The sequence below is a fragment of the Salmo salar genome, chromosome 10 (assembly GCF_965601325.2).
Source record: "Salmo salar chromosome 10, fSalSal1, whole genome shotgun sequence".
Taxonomy (NCBI): domain Eukaryota; kingdom Metazoa; phylum Chordata; class Actinopteri; order Salmoniformes; family Salmonidae; genus Salmo; species Salmo salar.
The window spans coordinates 111,705,107-111,729,485 of record NC_138300.1 but is presented as its reverse complement, the minus strand read 5'-3'; the positions used below and the strand labels follow the sequence as shown (position 1 = coordinate 111,729,485).

Below are 24,379 nucleotides of genomic sequence, written 5' to 3'. Positions count from 1 at the left end.
CGTTTGTTCTATGAGATAATAGCTGTCAGTTAACATGACCTTAATGAATTATAAAGCTTTGTGTTTTTTACTATTATATACGTTCTTCAAAATTCACAAAACGGGATGTTAGGTGATGAAGATTATAGAACAAAAGGTATAAGATCTCCTAAGCCTGTGTTTACCACAGACGTTATTTTAGGCGTTTATATAAAAACCTTACAAAATAACAATTTCCCCCATAGACTTTGTCCAGCGAACCATGATGAAGTTACTGCCTGCTAAAAAGACGCCATTGCTTTCAAGATGACTGGCTTAACTGAATTTGTTCGTCCTGCACACGACACTCGCTGTGCGACCTACGTCATCAATTTGGGCACCAGGCGTGTCCGCATAGCCTGTTCTTATTCCTCAGCCTCTCACACTGAATTGCCCTTTCATCCTACACGCACGGAAGTAGGGTTTTAACGCGATCATTATCAATTCAACCGCCACCATGGGGCTTTCAAGCGATCCACATTTCCAGAAACTTGAACAATGGTACAAATCCAAAGCTGGGAACCTCAACATGAGGGACATGTTTGATGCTGACAAGGATAGATTCAGCAAATTTAGGTAAGTAAGCTTTCGATTGTTATTATGACCAATAGCCGATGCTGTACAGACATTAGGCACTGTATCTTGCATCAGTAACGGTGTAGGTCAAACAATTGAATACGGAGATAACGTTAGCTAGCTAACTAGAGGCAGTGCATGGGATGCGTTTTTTTGTACACCTTGGTACCAATCAAATGTGATTCCATAACAGCTTTACAATATAAGCAGGGAAGCAAGAATAGTCATTTGTCTTTTAGCTATGTAGTTATCTGGGTAATAGCAAGCGCTTCATACTTGTATGAGTACACAGTACAAGGTCATAGTTTGTGATCGATTGTTTTTCCAGTCGTAAAACATAGCTTAGTATCTGCTTTGTGAAATGTTCGTCATGTTCCATTTCGCTCTACTACACCAAGTTACATTATAACTAGCTATATTGTTATCGAGCTGTCAACTATATTCGTTTTATGTAGGGCCTCATTTAACTGGGTTAGCTTGCTAGGTAATGTTAGCCCTAACTAGCTAAAGCTGTATGTTCGCTTCCTTTCATTCAGCAGCTGGAGTTGGCTATCTACGTGCAGTTTTGCACATACATAGCCTACCGGTAGGCGTTTTAAGTCTAGCTAACGAGGGACCTAAACTCAGTATAGACATATTTTAGGTACCACTGACAAATTTACTGTAACAATGTAACCATGAAGATTGCTGTCACGACTTTCTAACGGAGGGGTCTGCAGTCGCACGTACGCCAGCCGTTAAGCAACAAGGCTAGCTAGCTACGCCCCTACAATAAAACCTGCACCATCTTCCGTAATCAAATTCAACTTCATTTGTTACATGCGTCGAATACCACAAGTGTAGACCTTACCGTGAAATGCTTACTTGCAAGCCCTTAACCAACAGTGCAGTTCAAGAAGAGTTAAGAAAATATTTAGTAAATATACCAAAGAAAAAATAAATGTTTTTATTATATTTAAAAAAAAGTTGCATAACAATAAGAAGGCTATATACAGTGGGTACCGGTACCAAGTCAGTGTGCGGGGTACATGTTAGATGAGGGATGTAGGGGTGAAGTGACTATGCATAGATGATGATAAACAGCGAGTAGCAGCAGTGTACAAAACAAATGGGGGGGTGTCAATGTAAATAGTCCAGTGGCCATTTTATTAATTGTTCAGCGGTCTTGTGGCTTGGGGTAATAAAGTTGATAATACAATTGTGTACCTTGTCTCTCCAAGCCACACTGCAACACATACAGTCAGTAACACGTAGTCTTGTTACAATTCAGAGTAAGTGATGTAATTGACACAGTAAGATACATAGAAATTATAAGGAATTTGTTAGAAACCCTATTTGATCATTCTAGATTATGACATCTGTTTTCTGTTATCTCCTTCCTTGGTAGCACAACCCTTGAGACAGATGATGGAGACATCCTGCTTGACTACTCCAAGAACCTTGTCAATGAGGAAGTCATGAGGATGCTGCTGGCCATGGTAAAACATATCAGTGTTGTGTCTTCTCATAACTATAGCAAACATCTACCAGATGTTTGCTCTCAGTTTTGACTCAATGGGAATGACCGACCTACATCAAGGACCTATACACAGGGGTGTAAAAATACTTTAAAGTACTACTTAAGTTGTTCTTTTTGAGTATCTGTACCTTACTCTACTATTTATATTTTTGACCACTTTTACTTTACTACATTCCTAAAGAAAATGTTGTGCTTTTTACTCCATACATTTTCCCTGACAACCCAAAGTTCTCAAATCAAATTGTATTAGTCACATGCGCCGAATACAACAGATGTAGACCTTACAGTGAAATGCTTACTTAGGAGCCCCTAAACCAACAATGCGGTTAAAAAAAATATGGATAAGAAGTAAAGGTAACAAGTAATTAAAGAGCAGCAGTAAAATAACAATAGTGAGACTATATACAGGGGGGTACCGGTACAGAGTTAATGTGCAGGGGTACCGGTTAGTTGAGGTAATATGTACATGTAGGTAGAGTTATTAAAGTGACTATGCATAGATGATGACAACAGAGAGTAGCAGCAGTGTAAAAGAGGGGGGCAATGCAAATAGTCTGGGTAGCCATTTTATTAGGTGTTCAGGAGTCTTATCGTTTGGGGATAGAAGCTGTTTAGAAGCCTCTTGGACCTAGACTTGGCGCTCCGGTACCGCTTGTTGTGCGGTAGCATAGACAACAGTCTATGACTAGGGTTGCTGGAGTCATTGACAATTTTTAGGGCCTTCCTCTGACACCGCCTGGTATCGAGTTCCTGGATGGCAGGAAGCTTGGCCCCAGTGATGCACTGGGCCGTTTGCACTTCCCTCTGTAGTGCCTTGCGGTCGGTGGCCGAGCAGTTGCCATACCAGGCAGTGATGCAACCAGTCAGGATGCTTTCGATGGTGCAGCTGTAGAACCTTCTGAGGACCCATGACAAATCTTTTCAGTGTCCTGAGGGGGAATAGGTTTTGTCATGTCCTCTTCACGACTGTCTTACTCGCTACATTTTGAATGCTTCCTTAGCAGGACAGGAAAATTGTGAAATTACCGCACTTATCAAGAGAACACGTGGTCATCCCTACTGCCTATGGTCTGGCGGACACACTAAACTCAAATGCATCTTTTGTAAATAATGTCTGAGTGTTGGAGTGTGCCCCTGGCTTTCTGTAAAAACAAGAAAATGGGGCTGTCTACTTTGCTTTTTTATAAGGAATCTGAAATGATTTAAATTTTTACATCTACTTTTGATACTTAAGTATATTTTAGCAATTACATTTACTTTTGATGCTTAAGTATATTAAAAACCAATCCCACCTCAACAACCAGTGTTTAGAGAAATTAGCCATTGAAGTCACTTACATTATTTACCCTAAATTCGTGTGAAAGTATCATGTTTTGCCCACTAGATGCTGCTGTTCCTGCTACTACCACCACACTCTTTTATCCATTTAGCTGGTCGCTTGTGTTCATCAAATGTTTCACAACATTTTTCTTTGCAACTTTGGGTAGAAAACCAATAGCTTTTGTTGCCTGACTAACCGAACTCCTTGCTCCGGTCAAACGCTACTCCACGCCCACAGACGTTAGGTTCTTCTCCGCATTGAGTCTGGATCTGAGTACCTCCCTGACGATTTCTAGAATGCAAACACTTTCCAACCGTTGTGATTGGTCCCAGAACCCAATTGGTTGGTCCAGAGTCAGAACACACGTGGGTAAAGTGGCGTTTTGAAAATGTTTCGTTGGCTTTGATACGCTGATTAACTTTATTTTGTACAACACTCTTCATTTTGATGTCACCGCAAATAACTTCAACGATGGTGGTCTCAGACTGAAGTATGTAGCGAATATAGAGCAGCGGAAGAATTCAGTTTGAGTCATCAGGCAATAGCTTTTTAAAATTATGAAAATAAATTGTGTGATCAAGCCAGTCCACCATGAAAGCAATTCAGTTTATCCTGCTCTTAGCAACCTAATGCTTCTCCTTGAATAGTCCAGCAAATGGCAGCTCTCTGAGAGGACTATCGTAATGGTGCAATTCTCTATTTCAACTACATTGCACCTGTCCAGACCCACCCCCATCTCCAGTGCCCGCATCACTCATCCGCCACATGGTTTCAAACTGCACAATTTGGTTTCTTGCCATCACCCACGCACTAAAATGTACCTTTTTAAACCCAACCCAATACCATTACTGTGTTTGGGACTTTATTGGTTGCCAGGAATGGTCTTGTTAATCCAGACTTTTAAGAGGGGCTGTTTCCTGGACACAAATAAAGCCTAAGAGAAGGACAAACTGAAAAACTTTCATGGAAGACTCATTTCTTCTGATTTAGTGTTGGGTACTAACTTCTAAACATCCATTTTAGAACTGAGGGCATGGAAATCTACTAAGTGAGAAAGGCCATGTTATTGGTTTAACCCTGGTAAATTGACTGAGAACACATTCACAGCAATAATCTGGGGAATGGTTACAGGGGATGAATGAGCCAATTGTAAGCTGGGGATGATTAGGTGACCATGATGGTATGAGGGCCAGATTGGGAATTTAGCCAGGACACCAGGGTTAACACCCCTACTCTTACAATAAGTGCCATGGGATCTTTAGTGACCACAGAGAGTCAGGACACCTGTTTAACATCCCATCTGAAAGACAGCTCTCTACACAGGGCAATGTCCCCAATCACTGCCCTGGGGCTTTGGGATATTTATTTTTGACCTGAGGAAAGGGTGCCTCCTACTGGCCCTCCAACACCACTTCCAGCAACATCTGGTCTCCCATCCAGGGACTGACCAGGACCAACCCTGCTTAGCTTCAGAAGCAAGCCAGCAGTGGGCTGCAGGGTGGTATGCTGCTGGCTTGATCTTAGGTATCCTATGGAGAGGAGAAGGACCATAGTCTGGTTCCAGTCAACAGGTAAGGTAGGACAGGAGTGAGGAATTTGGGCCGAGGTCAGATGAAGTGAGAACGATTTGAATGGCTGGGAAGGAATTAATACCCTAGCGAATTTTTATTTTGAGCATAAAAACCACCAGAAACGTTTTATTTTTTTTAAACAACCTTTTTTAAATATATATATATTTTTTTATTTGACTTTTCATTACAGCTCTTTTTATTATATTATCACAGGTGAAGCACTACCTACCCTGACTGCACATCACTGATGTGAACATATCATACATGCACACAGCCGGCATGGCTTCAGCTGTCAACCCTCATCAACCTTAAGACTCTTCGCTCTTAGTGAAAATCTATTTATAGTCCTACCTCTGCACGTCAACTGATTATTGTTGTGCTAGATACCAGATGGCTGTGAGAAATGTTGATAATGCAATGCATCTAGTAGCATTTAATACTTAAAAATGTCTCTTCATATTATACAGTCACATCAGCAATTCCAGTCCATTCCCCAACAATAGAACCCCTGAGAGTACACCGTTGACAACACATTTGACAGAAATGGAAAAGGTCCTTGTAATTGGAGTTTGGCCAGCCCACCCACTTCTATTCATTCATCCAGAGTATCATTCTAGACTAGTACCCTGGGAATGTGGTGAAACGGACAGTAAATTCAGACCAACACTTCCTTCTTATGTTTAAGGAAGAAGGATTGCTAAAATCAAGACATTTCTAGTCCTACCGGTTAGTGCTGTCGCAAATGCTACTTATGTTGTAATAACCTGTTTGTGGGCATTGAATGATTGCAGATGGTAGCAACAATGTTGCTATTCAATGATTGCATATGATGGCAACAATTAACTCACATTAAGTTTCATCTTTCTTGTGCAGGCCAAGTCCAGGGGAGTGGAGGAAGCCAGAGACAAGATGTTCTCTGGAGAGAAGATTAACTTCACTGAGGTACCAGGACTACCTGAGTTCTTGCTCTCTCTATTGTGGTACTTTGTCTGAACATTTTAACTTTTTTAACACAGATAGAGAAAATTAAAGTCGAGGAAAATTCGGATTTATACTGCAGTAACCGTACAAATATAATAATTGTATTGTAATAACACTATGCTACCTACGAGATGAGAGGAGGCTACTCTGAAATTTGACAAAGTAGGACACTCGCAATAACTCTTCTCTAAAGAGTGGGCAGTTGTTGCACACTTTGTGGTCACTATTACAAAGTCATGCAGGGAAATCGTGCTTCCCACCCACTCTCCAAACACCATTCATGACACAATGACAACATTGTGCAACCACTTCCTCAGTGAGACTGCATGTTATATACACATAGGTCTTATTCGATATGTTTACACATGCGAAGAATGGAATTCAGCTTTTGATATCACTATTTGTATGGTATTGAGATTATTATATATTTCTTAGAGGCTTGGGCAAAAAAAGTTGCACTATCCCTTTAAGTAATAAACATCTTAGTCATGATTAATAAGTATGTTATAATCAAGTTTCTTCCCCCTCCCCTAACTGTGTGTGTTTTTGCATGTCTGCGCGCGCGCATGTGTAGGGCCGTGCCGTCCTCCACATTGCCCTGCGTAACCGCTCCAACACTCCCATTAACGTAGATGGCCAGGACGTCATGCCCGAGGTCAACAGGGTCCTGGACAAGATGAAGGCCTTCTGTCATGTGAGTGGAGTCCAGTTTCAACTGTTACCCCAGCATCTATGCAATGGCATCTTTACATAGAGATAACAGCTTCTACCCCCAAGCCATAAGACTGCTGAACAATTACTCAAATGGCCAACGGACTATTACATTGAAACCCCCCCACTTGTTTGTACACTGCTGCTACTCACTGTTTATTATCTATGCATAGTCATTTCACCCCTAACTACGTGTACAAATTACGTCAACTAACCTGTACCCCCGCACATTGACTCGGTACCAGTTCCCACTGTATATAGCCTCATTATTGTGTTACTTAAAAAAAAAAATATATATATATATATATATATATATATATATATATATATATTACTTTTAGTTTATTTGGTGAATATTTTCTTAACTCTTCTTGAACTGCACAGTTGGTTAAGGGCTTGTAAGTAAGCATGTCACGATAATGTCTACACTTGTTGTATTCGGCGCATGTAACAAATAAAGTTTGATATTTTCCATCTTTATGCATCTATGGGGAAGTTTCCAGGACAACTGTGTCCGGGAAATTGGCAGTATATTTCTTTTATTGGGTGGTCTTAAACTAAATCTGAATGGATTAAAATGCAACACAGTCACTACACAAAAATGTAAAATTTGTGAATAAATGAATTAATATAGTTAATTAACTGTATTGTAGTTGACGGCGTCAGGTGATGGGCGTCAGAAATAAGAGTATTTGAAAAGGTGGTAGATTATCTTGCATTGTGTTTAAATTGAGATGTACGCACACATCTGACATGTGCCTCTATTTTTTTGTGTGTGTTGCAGAAAGTGCGTAGTGGCGAGTGGAAGGGCTTCAGTGGAAAGGCCATCACTGATGTTGTAAACATTGGGATCGGTGGGTCTGACCTGGTGAGTGTGTGACTGACTTGTCAAACAACTATTTTCTTATTTTCAATCCATTGTATTTTCTAAAGCCCTTTTTACATCAGCAGTTGTCACAACATGCTTATACAGATACTCAGACTAAAACCCCAAAGAGCAAGCAATGCAGATGTAAAAGCACAGAGGCTGGGAAAACTCCCTAGAAAGTCAGGAACCTAGGAAAAAGCCTAGAGGAACCAGGCTCAGAGGGGTGGCCAGTCCTCTTCTGGCTGTGCTGGGTGGAGATTATAAGAGTACATTGCCATTTAGACCAGATTGTTCTTCAAGACGTTCAAATGTTCATAGATGACCAGCAGGGTCAACAGTTCAACACCTTAGGAGTAAATGCGCCCTAGGGACGGCATGGGAGAGAGCGAGCAAGCCAGTGATTCAGCCCCTGCAATAGGATCCGAGGCAGAGAATCCCAGTGACGAGTAGGAGCCGGCCAGGCATAGACAGCAAGGATGGTTTGTTACTCCAGTTTCTTGCCATTCACCTTCATAGGACCCCTCTTAATAAACATTTTTTTTTTAAAGTTTAGTAATTTAGCAGACGCTCTTATACAGTGCGACTTAGAAGAGCAATTAGCGTTAAGTGTCTTTGCTCAAGGGCACATTGGCAGATTTTCTTTTGATCTAGTCGGCTCAGGGATTTGAACCTGCAACCGTGTTTTCGTCTCTCACATGATTGGCAGACCATTCAATAAAAAATACAGCTCTATAGGAGAAAGCCCTATCTACAGCTGTTTGCTTAGAAATTCTTGGGGCAATAAGGAGTCCTGCGTCTTGTGACCGTAGCGTACGTTTAGGTATGTGCGGCAGGACCAAATCGGACACATGAGTACGGGCAAGTCCATACAATTCTTATTTTCTTTTTTCCTCTTCTCTTCTTTTCTTTTCTTGTTCCCACTTATTTAAAACAATTCAAATGAAGATGTAGACGTGTCCTATTGTATTGGATGCTTGACTGAGTCATGCTGAATATTATAAACTGTAATGGTTCATTATTTGAGTCAGATATTTCCTGTTGTATTCCTCTGAGCTATTCAATAGTCTCACAGAGCCATATATGGCTTTGGTACAGACCTGGGGTAACTATAGTTTTAACTTAGCTTTGTGGAAAGTAACAATTGTTTTGGTGGGAACAAATAGTTACGATTTTAATACAGATCCAACAAAAAATATAACTTTTTTTTTTAACTATTTGAAATCAAATCTCAGAAAGTGACTACTTTTTAAAACTATTTGAATACAGAATTGTTTTAATTACTATTTGAGTACAGATATGAGAAAGCAACTACTTGTTAAAAATATAAATATTTGAGTACAGGTCATAGGAAATGACTACTTTTCTGAAAATATTGTATTGGCTGCCTTCAACTAATGACATGGCTTTATCTGGAACTGCATGTTGAAGATATAATGTAAATAGAGCACACACAATCTCGTATACTATTCCAAAATGAGTGACGCAGCAGTCTAAGGCATTGCATCTCAGTGCTAGAGGCGTCACTACAGACCCTGGTTCTATTCCAGGCTGTATCACAACCGGCCGTGATTGGGAGCCCCATAGGGTGGCGCACAATTGGCCCAGTGTTGTTAGGGTTTGTCTGGGGTAGGCTGTCATTGTAAATAAGAATTTGTTCTTAACTGGCTTGCCTAGTTAAATAAAGGTTAAATACAAATAAAAAATGAAAGTCATATTTGATCTACACAATACATTTCTATCAGAACATTTTGTAAATGTCCAGTCTCCTGACTGTCATTGCCCCAGGGGTACATAATCAAGTCAAACCAATTAATCAATGATATTATGTATAGATATAGTGCTTATAGACAGTTTACACCACCTTTTTTCACATTTGTTACAAAGTGGCATTGAAATGGATTTAAATGTAATTTCTTGTCATTGATCTTCACAAAATACTCTAATGACATGTTTTTTTTTACAAATTAAAAAACTAAAGTATAATCGTTGCATACGTATTCACTTCCTTTGATTAGGCCAGCCTAAATTAGTTCAGAAGTCAAATTTGGCTTAACAAATCACATAAGTTATATGGACTCACTCTGTGTGAAATAATATGGGGTTGACATGAGGTTTTAATGACTACCTCTTCCTCTGTCCCCATACATACAACATCTGTAAGGTCCCTCAGTCAAGTATTGAATTTCAAGCACAGAATCAACTGCAAAGACCAAGACGCTTTTTAAAATCCTCATAAAGAAGGGCAGTGATGTGTAGATGGGTAACAATAACAAATCACACATTTAATATATCTTTGAGCATGGTCAAGTGAATAATTATGCTGTAGATGTACTAAACCGCATAGATTTCTTTTCTCACACGTTTACACACAATACCCCATAATGACAAAGTGAAAACATGTTTTTATTGTATATATTGAAAATATTATACAGAAACATCTCATTTACACAAGTATTACAGCTCATCCTAATATTTATATATTCCTTAATTTCATTCTTTAACTTTTAGGTTTATGTGTATTGTTGTGAATTGTTAGATATTACTGCACTGTTGGAGCTAGAAACACAAGCATTTCGAAACACCTGCAATAACATCTGCTAAACATGTGTATGTGACCTATACAATTTGAGTCTGTCTGGGTAAATCTCTAAGAGCTTTGCACACCTGGATTGTTCATGAACATCTATGGCAAGACATGAAAATGGCAGTCTAACAATGATCAACTTGACAGAGCTTGAAGAATTTAAAAAAGAATAATGGGCAAATATTGCACAGTACAAGTGTGCAAAGCTCTTATGAGACTTACCCAAGAAGACTCCCAGCTGTAATGGCTGCCAACGTGGTTTCTAACCTGTATTTACTAAGGGGGGGATACTTAATCAAGGTATATTAGTGGTTCATTTTATTAATCTTTACAAAATGTTATAATTGTTTTTTGTGTGTAAATCGTTGACAAAAAATGACAATTAAATCAATTTTAATCCCACTTTGTAACACAATAAAATGTGAAGAAATCCAAGGAGGTGTAGACTTTCTATAGGTACTGTAAGTATAAATAAGTTGTGACGCTCAACTACTGTATGACTCTTTCAACATGCCACTGAAAAGTTTGAAAGCCACAATTGTATGATACATGAAAATAATTCCAAGTTGGATGCTTAGCAAAAACAACTTTGAACCTCTTTGTCCATCTGAGGGTAAGTGTTCTTGTTTCGAACACGCACTATACCATATTTCAAGGGATAGTTTACTCAGAATACAAACTAGCATGATTTTCCACCTACCTTGGCTGTAGTTGATTCAACAAGGCAGTTTGGGGATATTTTGTTTCCTTTCGACACTTCATAGCCATATTTTGTTACTGTTAGCGTTTTCAGTAACACTTAACATTAAACTGTTCTTCTGCCTCTGTAATAATAAAACTGTAATTACTTTTGGAGCAACATTCCTTCTATCCCCCTTCAATGCTTTTTATATATGTTTTTCATTTTATTAGATTTTTTTGCTGGTAACTGCTGTTGTATTTAGTAGTTGCATAATACTTGGTGTCTGTTCCTTATTTGACTTATGTAATAACAATGTTGCTATTGTAAAGAGTTACTACACATGTATAGGAACTTGATGTCAAGTGTTACTGTATTACCTTGTCTCACTCATGAAAATATGTGTGTTAAGTCATTTTGAAGCTGCAAAAGTGGTCTACTCTAATGTTGAGGGGATTCCATGTCCCTCATGTATTTAATTATAGGTTATATAAAGATGAACATCTAAGAGCCCTCCAAACTATGTGCTTATGATCATATATTTAGACTGATTCAACTAACTGTTATAGTTTTTGGTACTTCATCAAATATGTAGCAGCCATCAAATATTTTCTAGGTTTCAAATCACTTGCATATATTAAAATACCTTAAAATATTATTTGGTTTTCTGAGAGGTATTCAAAATCCTTTGAAATATGATTGAGTTTTCTGAGACCTGTATTTGAAAATCAAAGAAAATAGTTGCCTTTTAGTTGAAACTCTAAAATTTCTTCTACTACCTTGAGTATTTGGAAAGTTATTTTCAAACTACAAAATACAGCAATTTTCTGCCCTTGTCTGCTTTGGTATTACAGTAGTGAGCTATAAATGAATTATTATTGTGCCGCTAAGCTGTGGTATAAGCAGAGAATACACTGCTGGGGTGTTGATGCAAAGCTACAGTATGCTGTAGGTGTCACGGTAGGCAACAGAACAAAGAGTATGCTTGAGCTGTTGTCTTGGTACTCGTAGTTACTGGGATTTGATTCAAATCATTTTGTCATGCTGTCATTTCTCATAATATTGTGTATCCTCTCTAAGGACTCTCATGTTGACAGGCTCTGAAGTCCTAATGGATACCGAAAACACAGTTACATTTTAATTGCACATAGGAAGAGGGAAGTTGAAATGGTAACACCGTAATGTTGTGCATCCTCCTCTCAGGGTCCTCTCATGGTGACTGAGGCCCTGAAGCCCTACTCTAAGGGTGGCCCCAACGTGTGGTTCGTGTCCAACATTGACGGTACACACATGGCTAAGACTCTGGCCCAGCTCAACGCTGAAACCACCCTTTTCATCATCGCTTCCAAGGTGACAGACTGACTCTACACACACACACACACACACCTCCTCCTGTTGCCATGGCTACACACATCCTAAAGCCATAGGGGTCTAGATGCTTAAATAATTCAATGCTATAAATCAATGTCTCATTCAGTGCTATGGTGGTTAATAATCTGTGTATACATGGTTATGTTCTGGTAATGTGTGATTCATGTTTGAATAATAGTTTATGGTTTGAAGCTGGAAAAGGTGGCAGGTTAATGGTGCTCCTTCAGTGTCACACGCTGTGTACTACTTCCACCGGGACTCATGTTACACTGTTGTCCTTTTTCAGACCTTCACCACCCAGGAGACCATCACCAATGCTGAGTCTGCCAGGGACTGGTTCCTCCAGACAGCCAATGATGTGAGTAGACTCCTGACAGCCAAACACAAGACACCTTTGTCTGTAACCAATGCCGTTATAAGTTCCGCTTAAATTCAGCCAATGATTTTAATAGTTTCTCTGCGGACAATACATAATTTTAGCCACACAGGTCAGTTTAGGACAGTTCAAAGCGCAGCTGGAGTGTCATATCACATTTGGATCAACTAATTCTATTTTCTTCTTCACAGCAATCTACTGTTGCCAAGCACTTTGTGGCACTGTCCACCAATGCAGTAAGTGGACATTTTTTTTGAATGACACTTTCCACCTTACATTGTTACCTGCCTGCCGACCGGTATATTGCACAAGTAACTTTGACTGTTACTCTTTTTGCTGTCTCCCTTCTCTTCCAGCCCAAAGTGCAGGCGTTTGGTATTGACACAAATAACATGTTTGAATTCTGGGATGTAAGTATACACTTCTATGCACACTGAGTTAGGCTCTGACCCCCTATTTAATAATTGAATGAATCTGAACTAAAGTGAGCCTTTATTTTGCCAATTGTAATTGACATGGTTTGTATAAAAAGCATTTCTGAATTATTTTTCTGCTGGGAGATATTTTGACCACATTCTGGGTGTGGTATTTATTTCAAAAGAATTTGGAATGCAACATTTAAGCGTATGAATTTGTGGATATGGTATCGACACGTTACATTCTGAACCATAGACGCATACGGTAAAGAGGTCATTTGAACTCGATTAAAACAATGGAAATGCCATGGAAACACATTGGGGAAAGATTCAGTGGGGGAAAGATCCCAAATCTCCTCATTGCCCTCCAGCAAAGTTGGCCTACATTTAGGCTATTGTTTATGTATATTTCACACTATGTTGAGGTAAAAATCAGAGTATAATGCTTGTATAATCACCAATCAACTGCATTACAGTTAAAAATGACTGACTACCACCACCGATTTCTCTATGCTACCAGCTTGTACGGACCGGAGTTACTTCTTCTTAATCTGAAAAGGGACTACTTCTAAATGTTATGTGGCAAAAAGAGCCAAATATATTCAAATCGGATTTTAGTAACCACATTGTGGGCCTGTTACAATAATCAATCATGACGAATATCCACAGATTTGTTGTATGTGCGCCAATCCGGCGTTCTTCTATCCCCCACTGTCTGCGTTCCATTGACCTCTTTACCGCATCTATTGGAAATGAGCGATGTTGACGAATTAGTGTGTTTTTAAAGAAAGGGTGCATCGACTCTGTGTACAATTGCAGTATAGTTTGACTAGTACACTGTCGAGGTGATGGCCATTGTCTGTTTTTGTATAACATTTCAAGGTTTTGAGTAAGAAAAAGGAACCTTGCCGCTCTGTAGTGGTTGATTTTGTGACTGTGATGTCATGTTGGCTTTTTCTCAGTGGGTTGGAGGGCGTTACTCCCTGTGGTCGGCTATCGGGCTGTCCATTGCACTGCACATAGGTATGTATGTGTGTCTGTTTGTCAATATTAGAGCTCTATGGATGTAGTGTATATCTGTATATTGCAGATTTGCACTTTTTGTCAAATGCAAAAAGTTGGTTTGTGAATTGAAATGGAATTCATCGAAAGCAGCATAACTACTACTACTACTACTACTACTACTACTACTACTACTACTACTACTACTAGTAATTTGAGTTTAAGAGTTGATCCTCCTAACACTTTTTTTTCTACCTCTCCTGTCACCATGCAGGGTTTGAGAACTTTGAGCAGCTTCTGGCTGGTGCTCACTGGATGGTAAGCACATTTCTCCTTCACATAGTGTCAATTCAACACAACTATTTATCCCCTTAAGGGCAATTGAAAATAATACCAAACTAGATACATTTAGAATTATATGTTGTTAAAAATGACTGGGTTATCTTTCCCAGGACAACCATTTCCGCAGCACCCCCATTGAGCAGAACGTCCCCGTTCTGCTTGCCGTGCTGGGTGTCTGGTATATCAACTTCTTCCAGGCCGAGACCCATGCCATGCTTCCCTACGACCAGTACATGCATCGCTTCGCTGCATACTTCCAGCAGGTCAGGCAGGCGGCTGTACATGGGTTCAAATACTATTTGAAATCTTTCAAATACTTTGAGCGTTTGCTTTAGCATGCTTGGCGTGCCAGGTGGGTGGGGTTTGGACTTTGGGAATTTAATATTGGTTCCATTCAACAGACAAGTCCGAACAACCACAGCTGAAGGGATTTTAAATGATTTTGCATTTGAACCTAGTTCTGAGTAATACAGGCAGGCAGGAGCCAGGAATGGCCACATGCTAGGGTTGTAGGGACCGGGACGGGGCATCTGTTTGGGCTAGACAAGAGAAACCAGGGACAGGATCATGTTGAGTAGACAATTTGAATTTAATTGGATAGGTGATAGTAATATGGTGAAAACTTGCTGAAGCTTTTGCTTGCACCTATCCAGTCTGTCAGATCTACAAAGGGAAGGAAAACACTATTTCTAATAAGGGTGACTTGCAGGTGTGCTAGAATATAAGAAGTGATTCATAATCATAGATTACCTTACATTGCTTCCTTTCAATGTTTCACCTTTTTTATTTATGAAGCAAACATTTCAGTCTAACCAACATAACTTGAACTGTCTTTCATCCACAGGGCGACATGGAGTCCAACGGGAAGTACATCACTAAAGATGGCGCTCGTGTCAACTACCACACCGGACCCATCGTCTGGGGCGAGCCCGGAACCAACGGACAGCATGCCTTCTACCAGCTCATCCACCAAGGTAATTGCCACACACCTGTCCTGTCCTCTAGACCCTTGTTCATAATATAGACTGTTACAGTATATGAACCAGTTGCTATTATATCATTCCCTAGTTACGGCTGAAATGAGATTAAAATAAAAGGTGACCTCTCCATGTAACCTTTTGTGTTTTGACCCTTCCAGGCACACGCATGATTCCTGCTGACTTCCTCATTCCTGCCCAAACACAGCACCCCATCAGGGACAGCCTCCACCACAAGGTAGTGCAACCTCATGGCTCCCTAAATCTATTAGTACCCTAATGGCTAATCCAACATCCTCTACGCTTACACCCTCACTCTCCCACATAACCTATTCTATCGTTCAACCATTGAAACTGTCAACTCTGTCTTAATTTATTCAGACTTTAATTCATTTCATTTTTTCGGACTAGTATTCTTTCTCACAGTCAAACCCAGAATGATGCCAAATGTACATACAGAGTTTGATTTAAAACAGTTCATTAATATGTATGTATTTGACTATACCTCTGGATCTCCATAGATCCTGATGGCCAACTTCCTGGCCCAGACGGAGGCCCTGATGAAGGGAAAGACTTCAGACGAAGCCAGGAAAGAGCTGGAGGCCACTGGCCTGGGAGGAGCAGAGCTGGAGCAACTGCTGCCACACAAAGTGAGTGGATTTACTCATCAGACACAGTTGCATTACTTTTGACCAGAGCCCTATGGGCCATGAGGCTCTTATCAAAAGTAGTGCACTATAAAGGGAATAGGGGACACAGTAACTGCCACACTTACCAGAAAGACACTGGGCCAGTCTATAATCTATTGATGAAAAGATATGCACCATTTGATTGTTAGTGTTGTTTCTGGATTATGCTTTGATGTACAGCATGTTTGGTCAATTATTGTTAAACACTGTATTTTACCCTCAATGAAAGGTCTTCCAGGGGAATAAGCCCAGCAACTCCATTGTTTTCAAGAAGCTGTCACCCTTCATGCTGGGAGCACTGGTTGGTAAGTACTGTAGTAGCTGTTGTCATGTCAACAGCCAATCCCTGCCCAGAATAAAACCGTATTATTTTATAATATTGATTTCTAGAATCGTTAAGGAAGAGGTGCATGTGCGTACTGATAGGACACATGAGGAGTGAGAAGCTCCATTTTGTACCACCAAAACTGTGGTTATATGTAGAAGCCAGACAACAGTTTTTAAATGAAGTCTCTAAAAATCGATAGATCAACATATCCCCAAGCAACTGGGAGAGAGTGAGCGGTCAGTTATGTACAACAGCGAACAAATCAGTTGGTAAAGCGACTAGGCAACACAAACCAAACAAGCCATGGCTTCCTCAGAGGAAAAGACAAGGAACAACTTGGATATGCAAATGAGAGTAATGAACAGCTAAAGGTTATCTAGGGAAACATTGTTAAAATGCTCTCAATGCACACCAAAACAAACAAACTTACAATCAGTTGTTAAAGTAGATTGGCTGGAAATTAAAGTAGATTCTATAGTTGTAGACATACAAGGTGTGCGCATGAATGAACAAGACAATGAAATTAGCCTTCTGGAAACAAGGTTGCGAACAGCAAGAAAACAGAATGAGACGAAACAACATGAGAATATTGTCCTTACCGGAAGATGAGGAAAAGGAGACTTTTCCAGCTACGTGGTAAAACTGATATCAGAGGAGCTTGGCGTGGATATATCACAGGAGGATCTGGAACGATTCCATCGGCTCGGCGTGAAACAGAAGAACGCTAAATAACCTCACATGGTAATCCTCAAGCTGTGGAACTTTCAGACCAAAGTCAAAATTCTGAAGGTACAGGGGGAAAGGAGATTAAAATCCATGGCCAGTCCATTCGATTCGTCCAGAAAAAAACGCAAGCAATACATTCCAATCAGACAGTCGGTGGAGGAAAAAGGAATCAAGTCTCAACTCCGCTTCCCGGCAGTGCTGTGGGTATAGAAGGGAACACAAAAGATGGAATTCACAAGTGCCGATGAAGCCCTAAATAGGCTGCAAGAAACCATTCCAGTTGAAAGGGAGCCCAATGCCCCGAGAGAACGAAGCTGGGCTACACTAGTCTACATACAGTGATGCCCAAGACCAGCTTATTGTAATTTGAGACAATATTATTATTATTATTATTATTATTATTAAAAATATATATTTGACCTTTTATTTAACTAGGCAAGTCAGTTAAGAACAAATTCTCATTTACAATGACGGCCTTCAGGGGGCAGAATGACAGATTTGTACCTTGTCAGCTTGGGGATTCGATCTAGCAACCTTTTTTGGTTACTGGCCCAATGCTCTCACCACCTGCCGCCCTCCCCCCAATACAATCTAAACTCTATTTTCCCCAACTGTACTTCTCTAGGAAGTAACAATAGACATAGCTGATACCACTGAGCTACATGGACACTGAAAAGACAATACACACCCCCTCATGCCCACTCTTTTTGTATGTGTCTGCATGTGAATGGGAGTGTGAAGGAGGGTGAATATGTGTAGGAGGGCTGGAGAGAATGGGTGGGTGAATGCATATGGTATGTGTTGTATGTGAATGGATGAGTACGTTGATATATTGATGGGTGTAAATGTGTCTGAGAAGAAGAATGGGTGGAAAACGATTGGAGGTTGGGATAAACTTTACCTGGGTGGATAAGGGAGGGCAAAGATGGGAGGTGGTGATTGGCTTGGGAGGGAAAGGATGGGAGGTGGTGATTGGCTTGGATGGTAGGTTGGAACAAGCTTGGGTGGGGTAAAGGGGAGAGAACTGGGAGGGTGAGGTGGAGACAGAAGTGTTGGCTTGTGAGACAGAAGGAAGGATTTAACTATACTACAATGTATTTTGGTGACTTGCAAACCTGCTGTCAATTTGATTAAAAGTTCTGGACAGATTAGGAGAGGATGTCAAGTCATTATTATTCCTTGTTTGTCATTATAGTTAAGATTCAATGGTGATTATTAGTGAGAGGGGCTTGTGGGATTGGGACAGGTTGACTGGGAGGACATCAGACACTTCTGTGTGTGGGGCCTCTACTCATCCCACTTCAGTCTCTCGGTGGACCCACTCTCCCCAAGTAGACCCCCACCAGCCACTATACTTTCACTTACAAGGTATTACAAACTGACCACAGTATTTAAGTGGCAATCTTCCTCCATTGTATGTACAATGACATAATCCACAGACTTTAGGGCTTAATGTACCAACAAAGGCATAGCGCCTCAAAGTTCAAAAAGTACTTTGCTTTATTTTTTGTGTTTTCTGCTCACCTCACACGCTCTATATTTTTAATTATATCATAACTATGCATTCATACTATATTACATTTGCAACCTGTTTTGGCTTTGTATTATGGGGTATTGTGTGTAGATTGACTAGACTCCATTTTAGAACGTAATAAAATGTGGAAAAAGTAAAGGGATCTGAATATTTTCCTAATGCACTGTATACACTGAACAAAAATATAAACGCAACACGTAAAGTGTTGGTCCCATATTTCATGAGCTGAAATAAAACATCCCAGAAATTTTACATACGCACAAAAATATTATTTCTCTTAAATGTTGGCCACTAATTTGTTTACATCTCTGTTAGTGAGTATTTCTCTTTTGCCAAGATAATCCATCCACCTGACCGGTGTGGAATATCAAGAAGCTGATTAAACAGCATGATCATTACACAGATCCACCTTGTTTTGGGGACAAAAAAAGGCCACACTAAAATGTGCAATTTTGTCACAATGCCACAGATGTCTCAAGTTTTGAGGGAGCGAGCAATAGGCATGCTGACTGCAGGAACGAAAACCAGAGCTGTAACCAGATAATTGAATATTCATTTCTCTACCATAAGATGCCTCCAAGGTCATTTTAGAGAATTTGGCAGTACGTCCAACTGGCCTCATATCCGCAGACCACACCAGCCCAGGACCTCCACATTCGGCTTTTTCTCCTGTGGGATCGTCTGAGATCAGCCACCCGGATGGCTGATGAAACTGAGGAGTATTTCTGTCTTTTTAATAAAAGACCTTTTGTGGGGAAAAACTCATTCTGATTGGTTGGGCCTGGCTCCCCAGTGGCTGAGCCCCTGCCCAGTCCTGTGAAATCCATAGATTATGGCCTAATGAATTTATTTAAAATAGCTGATTTCCTTCTATGAACTGCTACTTATATTTTTGTTCAGTTACAGTTGAATTAACCAGTCAAATGTATCTAGGCCACTCAGGAACATTCAATGTCTCCTTGGGAAGCAACTCCAGTGGATATTTGGCCTTGTGTTTTAGGTTATTGTCCTGCCGAAAGGTGAATTTGTCTCCCAGAGTCTGTTGGAAAGCAGACTGAACCAGGTTTCCCTCTAGGATTTCGCCTGTGCTTAGCTCTTCCGTTTATTTTTATCCCCAAAAAAACTCCCTAGTTCTTGCCAATGACAAGAATACCCATAACATGATGCAGCCACCACGATGCTTGAAAATATGAAGAGTGGTACTCTGTGATGTGTTACATTTGCCCCAAACCTAACGCTTTCTATTTGGTATTTTTATTAGGATCCCCATTAGGATCCCCAGTTCCATGCAATAAGGGCTCTATGTGAAAAGACCACTGGTGGCATGTCTGGTGGAATAAGTGTGTCTCAGAGCTGTGTGTAAGTTGACTATGCAAACAATTTGGGATTTTCAACACAATGTTTCTTATACAAATAAGTGATGCAATCAGTCTCTCCTCAACTCTTAGCCAAGAGAGACTGGCATGCATAGTATTTATATCAGCCCTCTGATTACAATGAAGAGCAGAACGTGCCGCTCTGTTGTGGGCCAGCTGCAGCCTAACTAGGTATTTTCTTGCAGCACTGGACCACACGACTGGACAATAATCAAGATTTAGACAAAACTAGAGCCTGCAGAACTTGCTTTTTGGAGTGTGGTGTCAAAAAAGCAGAGCATCTCTTTATTACGGCCAGACCTCTCCCCATCTTTACAACCATTGAATCTATATGTTTTGACCATGACGGTTTATAATCGAAGGTAACGCTAAGTAATTTAGTCTTCTCAACTTGTTCAACAGCCACACCATTCATTACCAGATTCAGCTAAGGTCTAGAACTTAAGGAATGATTTGTACCAAATACAATACTCTTAGTTTTATAGATGTTCAGGACCGGTTTATTACTGGCCACCCATTCCAAAACAGACTGCAACTCTTTAAGGGTTTCAGTGACTTCATTAGCTGTGGTTGCTGATGCGTATATGGTTGAATTATTAGCATACATGGACACACACGCTGTGTTTAATGCCAGTGGCAGGTCATTGGTAAAAATAGAAAAGAGTAGAGGGCCTAGAGAGTTGCCCTGCAGTACACCACACTTTACATGTTTGACATTAGAGAAGCTTCCATTAAAGAAAACCCTTTGAGTTCTATTAGATAGATAGCTCTGAATCCACGATATGGCTGAGGTTGAAAAACCATAGGTTTTTTCAACTACAGGTTATGGTCAATAATATCAAAGGCTGCACTGAAATCTAACAGTACAGCTCCCACAATCTTCTTATCAATTTCTTTCAACCAATCATCAGTCATTTGTGTCAGTGCAGTCCATGTTAAGTCCCCTTCTCTATAAGGATGCTGAAAGTCTGTTGTTTAATTTGTTTATAGAGAAATGGCATTGTATTTGGTCAAACACCATTTTTTCCAACAGTTTGCTAAGCGCTGACAGCAAGCTTATAGATCTGCTGTTAGAACCAGTAATATGACAGATAGGTGTGGCTATAGCCAGCTACCATCCTCAGTAGCTTTCCAACTAAGTTGTCAATGCCAAGAGATTTGTCATTATTGATCGATAACAATTTTCCCACCTCTCCCACACTAACTTTACAAAATGTTCTTTGTTTTTTTATGCATGAATACAATTGCTCACTGTTCATTATTGGCATTTTCTGCCTAAGTTTGCCCACGTTGCCAATAAAATAATAATTAAAGGAATTGGCAACATCAACATTCTTCTTTTTGTTGAGTTTAGTCGCATCATTTCTCAATTTGCAGTAAGTAAGCCAATCAGATGTGCAGCCAGACTTAATAGCCACTCCTTTTGCCCCATCGCTTTCAACCATACAGTATTTCAATTCTTCATCAATCTATGAAGCCTTAACCGTTCCAACAGTCATTTTCTTAACAGGTGCATCTTTATCAATAATTTGAAGAAGAAATGTCATAAATTCATCAAGTGCAGCGTCTGGATGCGCTTCATTATTCACATCAGACCAACAAATATGTTTAACATCATCCACATAAGAGTCACAGCAAAATCTTTTGTATGATCTCTTGTACACTTTTAGGCCCAGCTGTTGGAACTTTGGCTTTCCTGGATATAGCCACTATATTGTGATCACTGCATCCAATGGGTACGGATACAGCTTTAGAACAAAGTTCTACAGTATTATTAAAAATGTGATTGATACATGTGGATGATCTTGTTCCTGTAGTGTTTGTAAACACCCTGGTAGGTTGATTAATAACCTGAACTAGATTACAGACACTGGTTACAGTAAGAAGCTTCCTCTTGAGCGGACAGCTTAATGAAAACCAGTCAATATTCAGGTCCCCAAGGAAGTAGACCTCTCTATTTACATCACACACACTGTCAAGCATTTCACACATATTAGTTAGATACTGACTCTTAGCACTTGGTGACCTATAGCAACACCCCAAAAGAAAAGGCTTTAGATGTGCCAAGTGAATCTGCAACCACAACCCTTCAATAACACTTGAAATAAGATCTTCTCTAAGCATGACAGGGATAAGTCTCTGAATATATACAGCAACACCTCCCGCATAAGCATGTATTCAGGACATAAAGTTAATTTCTTAGCCAAATTCTTTGCAGTTTTACTTTTGTGCCATATTCCAAACAGGATGCATGTTTTGGAATATTTGTATTCTGTACAGGCTTCCTTTTCACTCTCATTTAGGTTAATATTGTGGAGTAACTACAATGTTGTTAATCCTTTCAGTTTTTCTCTATCACAACCATTAAACTATGTAACTGTTTTAGTGACCATTTGGCATTATGGTGAAATCCCTGAGCGGTTTCCTTCCTCTCTGGCAACTGAGTTAGGAAGGGCACCTGTATCTTTGTAGTGACTGGGTGTATTGATACACCAGCCAAAGTGTAATTAATAACTTTACCATGCTCAAAGGGATATTCAATGTCTTTTTTTATTTATTTTTATTATTTTTTTTAACCCATTTACCGATAGGTGCCCTTCTTTGTGAGGCATTGGAAAACCTCCTTGGTCTTTGTGGTTGAATCTGTGTTTGAAATTCACTGCTCGACTGAGGGACCTTAGAATGATCTGTATGTGTGGGGTACAGAGATGAGGTAGTCATTCAAAAATCATGTTAAACACTATTATTGCACATGCAACTTTATGTGATTTGTTAAGCACATTTTTACTCCTGAACTTATTTAGGCTTGCTATAACAAAGGGGTTGAATACTTATTGACTCAAGACATTTCATCTTTTCATATTTTATTCATTTGTAAACATTTCTAAAAACAATTCCACTTTGACATTATGGGGTATTGTGTGTAGATTAGTGACACAACATCTCAATGTAATTAATCCATTTAAAATTCAAGCTCTAACACAACTACATTTGGAAAAAGTGAAGGGGTGTGAATACTTTCTTAAGGCACTGTATAACTAATGAAATTACAGTTAGCAAAAATGTACGCTTAATCCAGTATAAAGTAATATATAGAATTTATTATACAGGAGACAAAATTCACAAATTCTACAGTACAACGGCAGAGTCATGTCTTACGTGTAAAACTAACAATGACTCAATAATCTATGCCTTTTGGGAATGCTATAAAGTCAAAGTTATGGGCGGAGTTAGAAAGTTGGCTGACAGAAGTATTACAATGTAAATTTACTTTTAATCTGTCTGTCTGCATATTTCAAGACATGGCATGTGAGGGTGCAGGGGATACCTGATGGGTTGGACGATACTTTTCTCGTCAATCATCTTGAAAGAAATGTGTACTCAACAGGAAATCGACCAGTCCTCCGTCTTTAACAAAATGGAAAGGTCAAATGCTTTATTATATAAATGTTGAAAGTATGGAGAGAAACAAAATGGCCGTTTTGAGGCCATGTGGCAGAGAGTGATGGGGGTGTAAGTATGTGGCTTTGGGCAGGTGTGATGTAGTTGTTTGTGTGATGTTTATGTTTTGTATTGTTTTTTTGTTTTTTTTACGTTACGTTTTCTATTTCCATTTACCGGTACTAAGTTTTCTTTTCTGTTTTCCAGCCATGTACGAGCACAAGATCTTTGTGCAAGGAGTCATGTGGAACATCAACAGCTACGACCAGTGGGGGTAGGTGTCAGCGAGAAGCATAAATGGAATTCTAAATATATATGTTTCCCTATATCTTATTGTACATCTGTCATATTCTCCTTCCTACCCTCAGAGTTGAGCTGGGCAAACAGCTGGCCAAGGCCATTGAGCCGGAGCTGAGAGACAGTTCCGAGGTCCACACTCACGATTCCTCTACCAACGGGCTCATCAACTTTCTCAAGAAGAACTCAGCCTAATTCCTTCTCTTCTTCATGGCTGACCTTTGACCTTTACCCCGTGGCTGATCCCTATTGGAACCATACTATTGGCTGAACTATTTCACATTGTAGTCCTGGCCCCAACTTATAGCCCCTTGACCCGCATAAAAGAGCACTTTACAATTGTGATCACCAGTCTGTTTGAGTGTTTAAGTGAATTGTAAGACTTAACTGTATAATTAAATGTTTATTACAGCTCACCTAATAATGGAATCGATCACTTTTGGGAGGAGGGGAAACTCGCTTAATATTAGAATGTGCAGATATTACTGTAGGTGACAAGGCCCCCTCACTCTTACCTAGTCAACACTGACTTACCAAATAAATGTAATTTGTCACTACACGATTGTGTGTTAATTTTGAGTAATTGAGGTACTACGTACACAGCAACGTCCTATCTGTTGAAAAGGAAGGCCTACATAATTTAATGGCAAACCAACTACATATGAAATGTTATTTC

The 24,379-nt window shown here is 39.8% G+C and overlaps 1 protein-coding gene across 1 annotated transcript; it reads left to right on the top strand.

Annotated features, from left to right (window-relative positions):
- The first annotated feature begins 289 nt into the window (after window positions 1-289).
- On the top strand, window positions 290-24,260 carry gpia (glucose-6-phosphate isomerase a). The gene is made up of 18 exons (XM_014125588.3): window positions 290-594; window positions 1,982-2,072; window positions 5,879-5,947; window positions 6,561-6,680; window positions 7,482-7,565; window positions 12,032-12,178; window positions 12,486-12,557; window positions 12,767-12,811; window positions 12,932-12,985; window positions 13,954-14,014; window positions 14,268-14,311; window positions 14,446-14,598; window positions 15,180-15,309; window positions 15,474-15,550; window positions 15,834-15,962; window positions 16,231-16,306; window positions 23,614-23,680; window positions 23,775-24,260. Exons 1-18 carry the CDS (start codon window positions 476-478, stop codon window positions 23,896-23,898), a joined length of 1,662 nt encoding a protein of 553 aa, XP_013981063.1. The 5' UTR covers window positions 290-475; the 3' UTR covers window positions 23,899-24,260.
- Window positions 24,261-24,379: the final 119 nt, after the last annotated feature.